Source organism: Copidosoma floridanum, unplaced genomic scaffold (assembly GCF_036245765.1).
Source record: "Copidosoma floridanum isolate Cflo_tuat_1 unplaced genomic scaffold, Cflo_Japanese_pri ptg000026l, whole genome shotgun sequence".
Taxonomy (NCBI): domain Eukaryota; kingdom Metazoa; phylum Arthropoda; class Insecta; order Hymenoptera; family Encyrtidae; genus Copidosoma; species Copidosoma floridanum.
The window spans coordinates 3,420,616-3,434,501 of record NW_028321903.1 but is presented as its reverse complement, the minus strand read 5'-3'; the positions used below and the strand labels follow the sequence as shown (position 1 = coordinate 3,434,501).

Sequence of the window (13,886 nt, the reverse complement as noted above, 5' to 3'; positions counted from 1 at the left end):
TATATGAGAAGTATAAGAATTAATGAATGAACCTAAAACGACATATCGTGGAAAAATAGAAGAAGAAAAAGTTTTTTTCAGTTATTGTTGTTGTTTAATTAGAGTTCAGCTAAATTGTAACACTACCCTATTGAAGATATAAAGCCGTACTACAGGACTTTTGTTCTCAGCCTTTTAGATATATATTGTTTGTATTATATACACGACTAGTAACGAGTGTGTGTGGGTACATGGCAGTAGATGCAAGCGTGATAGAGATGTAATTAGCGTAGGCAGTAAGAAGTCGTTTTAAAATAATCGGAGCATTTAATGATAGCCCACAGTCGTTTACTCGCCAGCCTAGCAGCACATCATGCCGTGGCTTTATTTTTTTATTTACAACATATTTGCCGTCCCAAGAAAGAAAGTCGTTAAGTGCAGTTTATTAAGAATTGATAAAATAGAAAAAAACTCATTGTTTTCAAAGTCTGCTGAAAATGGAATATTTTAACCGCAAAAACGATGATTTGAGGGTGAATATGGCACTATCTCTACATTATTCACAAAAAAAGTCGATTTTCCAACGGGACATTTGAAAAAATCATAGTTACGCCTGTTGCTCGGCGTAATTTATTTTGGAATACAGGCGTTAAGTGCAATTGATGACTTTTTTGGCTGCAAAGATCCATCAGAAGCTGGTGCGTTTACAATGCAAGAAAATCATTAAGTACAATCACACTCCTAGTCGTCATTTGCTCTGCACTTCCAGTCTTTTTTGGTAAGCGAAGCCCGAGCATATGTTACTTTACAGAGCAAAAATCTCCTTAAGTACGTAACGACTTTTTATTTTGGAATCTATGCGCTTTCTCGTTGACTTCACAGAGTTAAGGTGGTTCTTTCATGACTCTCGAGTCAAAGGTGCGACTGTCTAGTTGATATTTATTAACACTGCTTAAATTTTAAACGACTATTAGTTAATACAGTTTATTGACGCAAATTAAGTTCTGATTTAAAATCTTAGATCATAATATACGATATAAAATTTCGTAGGAATGATTATCTAAAATTCGCGCTTATCCTCAAAATACCAGCAGTGGATGTTTACCTATGCTTTCAACATAGGAAACGAAAATGTATGCCTGTGTTTCTTTTAATATCCTTTGGTCAAGTCCGTGATCACATATATTTTGAGATAGCAGTATATTTGGGATTGCATAAGCTTTATTGTCAGTTTTTTACTTGATTACGTTCAGTGAATAAATTACTAGACTACAACTTTCAGTAAAAAAATCAGTAGTTGCCATAAGAGCACATGTTTAGAGTTAAATTTTCACTTTTCATTTTCTTGCGTTTATGTTCGTCATCCTACTCTGAAATTTTGAGGGACAGTGTATTGTAACTCAATAAATGATCCCTCAAGATTTCATACCATTCTGTTCATAATCATTTCATGAAAGATCCACCTTAAAAGGCATTAGGTACACTAACGCTTTCTTGCCGATGCGAATTCTTAATTTTATGTCACTTACACTCTTTTTTCGGTGTCAGAACAAATTTTTTCTGACTTTAGTAACATTCAATATATTATTACAAATAATTGAAAAATCGTCCATGATTTTTACAAACACAGTTAGATGGGATATCACTGTACAACTTGATTGATATAAAAAAAAACCCATTTTTTAGCAAAATGTCAGTAAACGACATTCTCCCCCGGGACGGCAGATATATTGTTTAGTTTTTTTTTAGTGTTATTAGGTATGTTAGACGCGCTAAGAGCAATTTAATTGTGTTGTTCGATTTAATTTACATTTACGAATATTTTTCTGTTTCGTTTTTTAATTTTAATATACAACCGAACAATTAACATTTGTTAAAACTACAGATAATTACGGAATATCGTAATTGAAATGGTAATTGCATTACCTTCAACACATCAAAGTGGGTTACTTGAAATATCGTTTGATAGAAGGTATATTTTCATTAATATATTGTCTGTCATAGAAATATAACTTCATACTTGGGTACCCAAGCACTTACTGTCCACTGGTTATTCTCTATCCATTAGACTAGGTTTCAGCAGTAATATCGTTCAAGAGAAGAGATCACGAAAATACTTTAGATCTCCTCAAATTATGACAATTCTCAACTTCCGTGAGTGGCGGCAGTAATTTTTTTTCTAACATACCTAAGGCTCAACTCTTAGTTTATTACACCATATTGTCAAGGGAAAGTGTGTTGGATTCAGAAAGAATTAATTTATCATGCTATTGATAGTTTTGAACGAGTAAAAATTATGATACATCGTCCTTATGTATAGTGTTGGACAATTAATTTAATTTAATTAATAGGGCATTGCCATCAGTTAAACTTTCTTGCATTGGATGGTAGAGCCTAAAAGATATGAGATATGAACTATTTTACACTTTGGCTTAGTAGATAAGTTATGTACAATTCTGCTGATAAGAATAGTATACATTTCATTTTTTAGGTTTCTTCTACGAAATGTAAAACTTCACCTCTTCACTAGCAAATTACTCAAGAGAAAGTCTGTACAGTGTAAAATGTAGTATACATACAAGTATAATATGTTTAATTTTAAATTATAGAATGAAGTTACATTTTAATATTGATTCCGGACAACTCAACACACCCTTAGCAACAATACCAGTTATTTATAAATAATTTATTGAAAACCTAATAAATACAAATTATTCAAACGACATTAACTAATTATTGTATCGAAAATAATGGGAATTATTACACTATCACTAAAAAAAACTTACATTTGGTCCCTGATATTGTTGACCACCAAACTGATTGCGTTGAGGAGTACCTGCATAATTACACAAAAAAATTATTTCATACTTAAAGCATTAACGAAAAAAAGTTTTACATTGGTTTATTAGAAGTTCTGATAGAAAATTATGTTAGATATTGATAATTGTAATAAGATTAATGTTTTATATGATATACAGGTAAAACATTGTGTTCAGGAGCAAACTTAAGCATCAAAGGTGCCAGAGTACAATACAAGTGTGTCACTGTACAGTCCGTTCTTGAATATGATACTCCTTGAGTACTTACACCTAACATTTTAAAGTAATTAAATAGTTTAGTACTTCTTACCAGAATATAATCAAAGCACGAGACGTATTTGATGAATTAAGCAACACACAAGGTAAACCGCAAGCTAACATTACTTAACAACATAGAGAACAAATCAAGAACTTCGAATACTTCCAAAGTAACATAAAGCCTCGACTAATAATTGTTTACAAGGCACCCATCTTTGCAGCTGAACTTGGGTGAGGAAGGGAATGTTGTGCACCTTTAACGATGTGTAAGTATTAAGTGTTAAAGTATGGCCGAAGTCTTATGACGAAAGCAGAAAGGGGACGCGACGCCATTTTGCCGCAGCGCAAGTATTGATTTCGGAGAGACTGCAGTTTCAAAACGCAAATTTCGACGCATCACGTACGACCCTCACTTTGTGATAAGTTATAGCAAAAAACTATTGTGGCAATTGATGTCTTAACACATAAACTAAACGAACACAACAAATAAACCAAAGTTGCGGCAAATGATGTGGTTCTATCAACTTCTACAGCGATTACTAGTAACGACTTACCGCCAATGAAATTTTGATTTTGTCTACTTCGGGTGGACATTGTTGTAGCCAGAACAGTTTAAAACTGAACGATGCTTCCCTCGTTCTACGTCAGAGAATTAATAGGCTTCAGTGTTTTTAAATTTTTTAACCCTCAGATAAGGTAAAATTGTTTCAACAAGTATGCAATTGGAGCCAAAGAACACCCAGAAATGGCGGAGGCTTGTGACTCATTACACGGCTGCAGTCTAAAACTGTACTACTGTAGACCAAGATTTTTAGCCCAAAAGTGGTCAAAAATTTAAACCAGCCGCCTCTCTCACCAGAATCAAGTAACCTGAAAATTTGTAAATATCCTGATTATTTTTGTCATGTTTTATTCTGGTAAGAAGTTACGTGGTAATTATAGAAGTGCAGTATAACCTATTTTATAAACTAGCCGCAATTTTAACCAATGGATAGAAAATAATAAGTTATTGCCTCAGAGAACCATTTGCGGCACTGTTATAATTTATCTTCTACCCAAAAAATCGATCTTCAGATAATAGACCTCCTGTAAAAATGTTAAACTAATCCAAAACTTTGCCAGTTAGTTTTTTTACAATAATTTGTATCGAAAATCAAAGTTATGACATTTTCGAATTTAAAAGAGGCTGAATAATATGACCAATCATATAACGCTCATCTAACACTGATCTTATCTATAATATTTATCTAAGATCGTAAATAAGAAATTAGATTTAACATTATGCAGGATACAATTATATAGAATATCTATATTTTTAGAAGTTGATTTTCAGGTAGAAAATAAATTGTAATCTTGTCGCACTATGCACTTTCCACTGACAGTTAGATAATTTCTGGGATTGTTTATAGATGCGGCTGGCTTATATAAACTAAATATCACAACTATAATTGCCACATAACTCCTTACTTGAATGGAACATGACAAAAATATTTTGGACCCTTACGAATCATTATATTCCCCAAATTTAGTGAAAGTAGCGGCCGGTTTAGATTTTTGACTACCTTTTAGCTCTAAGGCCTCGGCACAGCCCCTCAGCCCTCAGCCCACAGCTCTTGGCATTCTAGCTTCTAGCACTACACTAGTAGTGAGCTTCGAAGGAGTGAGAAGACACCGCTGGGACCGCCGCTGATTAGTCAGCCACCATTTAAGACTCCTAGGGAGTTTAGTCAAATACTTGTATCCTTGTATGTATGTATACATCCATACAGATGTACCCACCTGAAAAACAAAGACGGAATTCGATGTGTGATCACTTCTGTAATACCTTCAGGAAAGCCATGTGGCATTACATACGGTTTTACGTATGGCATTACATAAGGGGTTTTAGCTTGGTAATGCCATATGTAATTCCATTTAAAAAAACACATAGAATTACAAATTGGAGGAAGGAAAAAAATTTTGTCATCTAGAAATAACTGCAGAATACTGTAAAGCGTCATTTACTGTGAACAATTAGTGTACCCATCAGGATGATAACTCCAAAACAAGGGGATTCAAGTTATATTTCAGGAATAGAAAAAAAAATTAAAAAACTAAATTTTTTTATATAGAAGTAAAATCAGCTGAACCCCCTTGTTTTAGAGTTATCATCCGATGGTACGACAAATTGCAGACTGCAAATAACTTATTATGGTATTTTGCAGTTATTTTTAGATGATGAAAATTTTTTCTTTTTCCTATTAGTCATTCCATGTGTTTTTCCATATGGCATTACATATGGCATCAACAAGCTAAAACCTTTTATGTAATGCCATATGTAAAACCATGTGTAATGCCATATGGCTTTCCTAAAAGTATTGCAGAAGTAATTCTACATAGAATTCCGACATTTTTTTTCAGGTGGGTATGTACATCGTGACGTATGTATATGCATAATGCTGTGTTTTCAAGCTCACAACTTTCCCCATGAGCCTCAAATGGCGGACATTATCTCCTCACTCGCTCAAAGCTCACTAGCACTACTTGCGCTAGCTGACTATCATCTGCAAAGGCCCTATAGCCATAGAGATATTATAGATATCTATAATATCTCTATGCTACGGAAGCTCCTATCCGCCATCTATAGGCAAGCTGCTTGCTTTCCTCATAATAGGCAATGCAACTACTTGCGTTGCCCAAAAAGCATAATCAAAACAAAGCGTCATAACCTGTTTTCGGATCTTTCAGCAAATATTTTTAGTGTTTATTAATTTTGAAAGTACATACACAAATTTTAGTAAACGGGTAACTATTATGATCATCCATTTATCACTGAAAAAGTAAGCCTGTGGTTCTAACTACGCAAGTAGTTGCATTGCCTAGTACGGAAGCTCCTATCCGCCATCTATAAAGCAAGCTGCTTGCTTTCATTTCTCAAAATAGGCAATGCAACTACTTGCGTAGTTAGAACCACAGGCTTACTTTTTCAATTATAAATGGATGATCATAATAGTTACCCGTTTACTAAAATTTGTGTATGTACTTTCAAAATTAATAAACACTAAAAATATTTGCTGAAAGATCCGAAAACAGGTTATGACGCTTTGTTTTGATTATGCTTTTTGGGCAACGCAAGTAGTTGCATTGCCTATTTTGAGAAAAGCAAGCAGCTTGCCTATAGATGGCGGATAGGAGCTTCCGTACTATGCCTATAGCCCGATCGGAAAGTTAGCAGGGCTCCCAAGCTAGCTAGCTGGGGCCTATGTGAGTTGCCTATAGGTGCACGGAGAGATCTCTGGTGCTACGGTAGTATGTATACAGTGTTGGGTGAGGAGGATATGATTTTGCATTTTTATCACTAGGACCCTTATATAGCTACAGATCCTAGTGAGAAAAATGCAAAAGCAGGATAAGAGGGGGGAGGAGGCCGGTGGTTCTCCCCAAATGTGACTGGCAAACTTGTGGGAAATTCAAATTGGCAATGTGGTGCAAGCAAGACGCAAATACCCAGATAACTCGACACAATTACATGCACAATAACTAAATAAAATAATCCCAAGCTATTTGACCCCAAAAACCCAATGAGCAAATAAGCAGCCTCATAAGTTTGGATCAATAATAAAATTTATTCATTAACAAAGCAAGCGCCAGTCCCCACACGACCCAAGGCACTTACTGGTTGCTTTAAGTATTTGTGATTAATGAAATAATACCGCAAGCGCATATCCCCACACTACCGGGGGAGAATACTGGTCGCTTATTAAAATTACTATAAATAAAATAATAACGCAAGCACCTATCCCCGCACAACCAGGGGCACTTACTGGTTACTTTAATGATTTATGATTAATAAAATAATAATGCAAGCGCCTATCCCCACACAACCAGGGGCACTTACTAGTCGCTTACTTAATTTACTATGAATAACATTATGATGCAAGCGCTAATTTCCACATGACCTGGGGCGCCTACAGGTTGCATTAATTAATTATGATTAATAAAATAATAACGCAAGCACCTATCCCCACACAACCGGGTCGGCTTACTGGTCGCTTACTTAATTTACTATGAATAAAATTGTGATGCAAGCGCCTATTCCCGCATGACTCCGGGCGCCTACTAGTTGCTTTAATTATTTACAATAAATAAAACAATGTGAACGCTAATCCCCACATGACCAGAGAGGCTTGCATTATTCAATTGATTTTAAATAATTGTAGTGACCAGTAACCACCCCTGGTTGTGTGGGGATAGGCGCTTGCATTATTATTTCATTTGTAGAAATTTAAGTAAGCGACCAGTAAGTGCCCCTGGTTGTGTGGGGATAGGTGCTTGCGTTATTATTTCATTTATAGTAATTTAAGTAAGCGACCAGTAAGTGCCCGTGGTTGTGTGGGGATAGGTGCTTGCGTTATTATTTTATTTATAGTAATTTGAGTAAGCGACCAGTAAGTGCCTCTGGTTTTGTACATATAGGTGCTTGCGTTATTATTTTATTAATCATAAATAATTAAAGCAACCAGTAAGCTCCCCTGATTGTGTGGGGATAGGCGCTTGCATCATAACTTTATTCATAGTAAATTAAGTAAGCGACCAGTACCCAGCAGGCACGGAAACACAATATGAATTGTAATTTAATTCTTTTTTTTTTAGTTCTTAAAGGATTCATTAGAATGAATTCAATATGTATTTAGTATGTGATCATATGTATTCAAAAGAGTTCCTAATGAATTCTTTTTAAATATAATTTTACGTCGTTAAGTACACGTCAAGAATTCATAAATTCATCAAGTTATGTCATGTGAGATGGGCCCAAAAAAAGTTCTTAAAGAATTCATTAGTCTTCATGTAAAAAATCTTCTTTATCGACTGCCTGAAATTATCGCACACATATATATATATATATATATATATATCAGCCTGATATCTTAATTCGTTCCTAGCGAAATTCAAATAATTAATTCATTTAATTACAAATAATAACCTGAACGTCAAAATAAATTGATGTCACTTTATTACGAGGTTAATCCTGACACAACTTTCATTTATCTACAACTACGATATGGTAATAATTATTACTCGTATTTTATTGTAATTAATAAAAAGAGTTTGAATTTTGCGGGAAACGGGCTAATATATGTATGTATGTACATTGGGTGCGTTTTTTTAAGTAGTCGGTCGGTAGGTATACTTGTTTATGAGTATATTTAAATATTTATAACTAAAAGCTCTTGGTGCCGATCACCAGGACATCATCATCGGCACCCCCATATACCTAGACTCTCGTTAGAGTTTAATTAAATTTTTATAAATAAAACCTCCAGGTGCCTATCACTAGGACATCGTTATCAGCACCCTCGTATACCTAGACTCGTTTCTGGCTGTATTTAAGAGTTTATAACTAAAAACTCTTGGTGCCGATCACCAGGACATCGTCACCGGCACCCCCATATACCTAGACTCTCGTTAGGGTCTAATTAAATTTTTATAAATAAAACCTCCAGGTGCCTATCACCAGAACATCGTTATCGGCACCCTCGTATACCTAGACTCGTTTCTGGCTGTATTTAAGAGTTTATAACTAAAAACTCTCGGTGCCGATCACCAGGACATCGTCACCGGCACCCCTATATACCTAGACTCTCGTTAGGGTCTAATTAAATTTTTATAAATAAAACCTCCAGGTGCCTATCACCAGGACATCGTCATCGGTACCCTTGTATACCTGGACTCGTTTATAAGTATATTCAACTGTTTATAATTAAAAACTCCAGTTGTCGATCACCAGGACATTGTCATCGGGACCCTCGTATACCTAGACTTGTTTGTAATTCTATTCAAATGTTTATATATATATATATATATCAACTCCCGGTGCTGATCCACAAGAGATCGTCATCGGCATCCTAGTATATTAGTGTCAAATAACTAGGCAAATTTTGAAAACTATAGGTTCCGATCACCGGGACGTCGTTATTAGCAGTTTGTAGTGGAATGCCATCAAAGCATCGAGACTGATGCGCCACCTATTGGAGATATTATGTTGTAAAGTATCTGTTAGTGAAAGTGAACGCAGTTTATGTATGTGGTATTACTACACAAACTGGGTTATTTTTTCTGTGGTCGGTCGGTCCGATTCCTTAAGAACTGACTCACTTAGAAGCTGACTCATGACAAGGAATTGTACCTACATTTTTCGTGACTCCCCCCTTGGCACCGAGTATTTGCCACACTCTGGCTATTCGGCTTATTGTCCGATTCGGCTCAACGTCATTGCCTTAGTCTCTACGAAAATACTTTTTATTTTAACGTCTACTTTACTTTACTTCATAAGTAAAAGAATATCTTTAAGGTCAGAGATATTTGAGTTGCACAGAATTTTATACCTTAGCTCTGTAAACATAGTCATCACTGTTGAAAGGTAATTGCATATTTATTTTATTGTATCGACATGCAGTAATTTGCTTCTCATGCATGCTACATTATATCTCTTTAGGTGAGTAATACACTCAGAGATTAGTAGAAAGATTGCTGACTGCAATGCTATGGCGCGAGTTCACTTTTGGCCACTGTTTCGAGCGCCCCGTCGCGGCCAAGCGGTCGAACCAGGCACACATATTTTTTTTTTATTTGAGAAGCGTGGAGGGGGTATACCGAGTGTGTGCCTACGGATTCCCGTGGAAATGGGCATGTAGGCACATACTTTGGAGACGCGTGGAAGGGGTATACTGAATATGTGCCTACGGAGAGAGGAGTGGTGTGTGGTGCATGGAAATGCCGACTACAGCTATATAACTATATATACCCGCGTAAATCATAGCGAAAGAAAGCGACGAGTCTTTCTCGCTATATACTTACCAACTTCTTAAATAAGGTCTTAGAAATTAAGGGGAAATAGAGAAGAAAAAAAGATTTCACATCTAATATTTGTAAAATAAAAAAACCTGTTTAAATTTACAATTCTCTATAACATATGAAAGTATAAGAGAGGCTAGCCATATTATTTTTCGAAAATTAAATCATACAAATAAAAGTTTACGCAATTGGAAGCTCAGACTTTCAAGGCATTTATTTTTTAGTTCTTCTTATATACTTTGGATTTTCGTTTAGTACTGCGTATCAAAGTACGTTGAAAAAATATTTAGCTTGAAATATTTTTTGAGGTTGATAGTATGGCTATAAGCACCTTAAATATAAATTATTATTTTTACTTATCATAATCGCTATGAACTGTAGGCCAAGCTCCGGAGGGTATCAATGAACATATGTGACTTTAGGTTATATAAGGTCCGAAGCTTGAATAGCTGAGATGGCTAGGGCTTATGCCTTCGACGGCATATTTTGGCGATTTGGGGTTCAATTCTGATTGCCTTTGGATTTTTTTTTTTTTTAATACTATTCAGTATTCTATTTAAATTTCTTATTGCAACTTTCATTTTAATTTATGAATATTGTCAACACTTTTTTTTCGGACACGTTGAAAAAACTTTATTTTTAATACTGTGTCACGTACATAGAATCCTCCTCCTTTGAGGAAATTATAAAAACGAAAGTAAATTTTTTGGGCCTTTGGCTATTTTCTCTTGTAAACTGGATGTTTATAATTTTTGGGAAGTTTGAAACCATTTAAATTTTATTCATAACCTTAAAAATCATTTGTTTGGTATTATAAAATTATTACTATCGTTAAATATTTCGGTATTTTCTCTGCAGGTAGAAATTTGTTTAACAATATTAAATTATGTTGAGTAGCAAATTAAAAGTTTTAGTCATTTATTGCAATCTAAAGTTTTTTGTAATAAAACAATCGTACAAGATATTTAAGAACAAACCAAACTACATTTATTTTTTTTAGCTACAGTAAGTATTAAAATGTACATATATAAATTACAAGCTCAGATGTGTAAAACCTGTCAATGAAATCATAATATTTATCACATCAAAGTAAAATTATCCTATAAAAAAAACTCTTATGGAGTGTGCGAAAATAGAAAATGTGGTTTTTTCGTACTGTATGAAATAAGATCTTCTTAAGAATGTAATTAAAATTACAAATTAGGGAATTGTTCTATTAATCTTATTGAAATACTAATCTTAATGCATGAATCGAAAGAAAAAAAATTGTTTTATTGTTCAAAATGAAACTGTATAACGTATGGAGAGATGAAAAAAAATGTAATTGTTTGAATTTTCCCAAAGTAAAACTAAAATATGTATAAGAATATTTTTTTCACCTGAATAATACAACAATCTGCTTTAAAAAATCAAGAAATCGTCAAGAGGTATGACAACCTTAAAAAGCTATGACGATTGTTTTTCCCAAGCCATCGTAACAATATGAAAAAGTAATCCTTCTGAGTCCTGAATCATTGACATCGGTCAAAAAGTCTGAGATCAAACACATGCAAGCATACGAATACGCACATAAAGATTTATATAATCTACCAAGTATTTAGTTAGTTATCAATGTAACTATCATTCAAATTATTACCTTTAAAATTATGAATTAGCCTTGCCAGCTATAACTATTAACGAAATAAATTATTTAATAGTCAGTTGTTGCGTAGGATTCTATGTACGTGACACAGTATTAAAAATAAAGTTTTTTCAACGTGTCCGAAAAAAAAGTGTTGACAATATTCATAAATTAAAATGAAAGTTGCAATAAGAAATTTAAATAGAATACTGAATAGTATTAAAAAAAAAAAAAATCCAAAGGCAATCAGAATTGAACCCCAAATCGCCAAAATATGCCGTCGAAGGCATAAGCCCTAGCCATCTCAGCTATTCAAGCTTCGGACCTTATATAACCTAAAGTCACATATGTTCATTGATACCCTCCGGAGCTTGGCCTACAGTTCATAGCGATTATGATAAGTAAAAATAATAATTTATATTTAAGGTGCTTATAGCCATACTATCAACCTCAAAAAATATTTCAAGCTAAATATTTTTTCAACGTACTTTGATACGCAGTACTAAACGAAAATCCAAAGTATATAAGAAGAACTAAAAAATAAATGCCTTGAAAGTCTGAGCTTCCAATTGCGTAAACTTTTATTTGTATGATTTAATTTTCGAAAAATAATATGGCTAGCCTCTCTTATACTTTCATATGTTATAGAGAATTGTAAATTTAAACAGGTTTTTTTATTTTACAAATATTAGATGTGAAATCTTTTTTTCTTCTCTATTTCCCCTTAATTTCTAAGACCTTATTTAAGAAGTTGGTAAGTATATAGCGAGAAAGACTCGTCGCTTTCTTTCGCTATGATTTACGCGGGTATATATAGTTATATAGCTGTAGTCGGCATTTCCATGCACCACACACCACTCCTCTCTCCGTAGGCACATATTCAGTATACCCCTTCCACGCGTCTCCAAAGTATGTGCCTACATGCCCATTTCCACGGGAATCCGTAGGCACACACTCGGTATACCCCCTCCACGCTTCTCAAATAAAAAAAAAATATGTGTGCCTGGTTCGACCGCTTGGCCGCGACGGGGCGCTCGAAACAGTGGCCAAAAGTGAACTCGCGCCGTAGCTTTGCAGTCAGCAATCTCTCTTCTAATCTCTGATACACTATTCTAACTGGTCTGACACTCATAGACAAATAGTTTTTCACATCCTTATTTTTGTATAGGTGTCATTTGTCAAATAAAACAACAGATTGCATGAGAAGTCCAAAAATTTGCTATTTGTTTCAGGAAAACGATATAAATACTTAATATGATTTGCAGGTAAAATTCATTAAGTCAGTAGGTGGTGAAAACGACGGAGACGCTACTCGGTGTGCTCTTCGAGAAGTAATGAGCGATGACGTGGCTAATTTGTACTCTTGGTCAGGGCAGCGTAGCACAAAAAATAAATTTAAAACAACAAGTGTTTGTAAACATTTCCTTGGTAATTTTAATTATAATAATTATTGTACATTCTTCCTATAAGTTGTATTGTGACTAATAAAATCATTGAATTTCAGATGGAATCCTAACATCATCAAAAGAGTATACAAAAAAAAAATGTAGTCATCATGTGAAGACTTGGCTTCAACATACCTCTGACAGGCTTAAACAAAAAGCTAAGAAGACTACTGCCGCAGAGCTGGCTCTGAACCTGTTATTTTAAGTTGAGAACATGCTTTCTAAAAGTATATTCATTGTAGTTACTTGAAAGTTTTACTATCGTCCTAAAACGAAGCCCGTTTCTTACACATATTTCAAACTTTTTTTACATATATTTCAAATCTGTTCTTTAAATTATTATACAGATTTTTGAAACCTCACATTTAACTGAGTATAATTATGAAAAACTATATAATATTTATTATTATTTTTTACTTAATCAAGAAGTACTTAAAAAATGTTAATTGAAGTACATTAAAATAGTTTTAAAATTTAACATTTCGATAATAAATTCATTACTTATTGTCAGTCACTGCTTGTTTGAATACAAAAGATCAGAGCTAGTCTATTTTAAATAGTCAGTCGATGCTAAGAGTAATTAATATCAATATGTAAAATACGATGCAACTTTTTTGTAGTCATTATTGTCAGAGCCTAGACCATCGTATTTTCTTGAGACGTACCTAAGCATCCTAAAAATTATTACTGGGTTAATTGATTTAAGAGATTGCGTTGTTACTAACATGTGTTTCATAATCATTTAGAAAAATTTTTTTTTGTATGCAATGATTTGCTAGATCTCACACTGAATTAGGTACAAGCGAACAAACAACCGTTTATCAGAGGTTTGTATACTCTACATTATAAGAAAGTAGTGATTATTTGCTTATTGATGAGTAGTTTGTAGTTTAAACATCCGTCAATGCTGTAACTAATTTATGTGATTTA

General features: G+C 34.0%; 1 protein-coding gene and 1 long non-coding RNA gene across 5 annotated transcripts in view; one reads left to right on the top strand and one right to left on the bottom strand.

Annotated features, from left to right (window-relative positions):
* Nucleotides 1-3,841, bottom strand: part of LOC106641887 (inactive double-stranded RNA-specific editase B2) — a 29,809-nt gene extending 25,968 nt beyond the window's left edge. For 3 of the 4 annotated variants that reach the window (XM_014356462.2, XM_023390947.2, XM_089595581.1), the window contains exons 1-2: nucleotides 3,611-3,841; nucleotides 2,766-2,815 (exon numbers count right to left, since the gene is read on the bottom strand). In XM_014356462.2, coding sequence (XP_014211948.2) covers nucleotides 2,766-2,815; nucleotides 3,611-3,650 — 90 coding nt within the window. In that variant the 5' untranslated portion in view covers nucleotides 3,651-3,841. The remainder of the gene's footprint in view (nucleotides 1-2,765; nucleotides 2,816-3,610) is intronic. The other variant, XM_014356463.2, reaches the window with a different exon arrangement.
* A 5,537-nt stretch (nucleotides 3,842-9,378) lies between these two features.
* On the top strand, nucleotides 9,379-13,325 carry LOC149373826 (uncharacterized). Its single transcript, XR_016293294.1, has 3 exons — nucleotides 9,379-9,456; nucleotides 12,777-12,939; nucleotides 13,016-13,325. It is a non-coding gene; the product is annotated as an uncharacterized LOC149373826 (long non-coding RNA).
* Nucleotides 13,326-13,886: the final 561 nt, after the last annotated feature.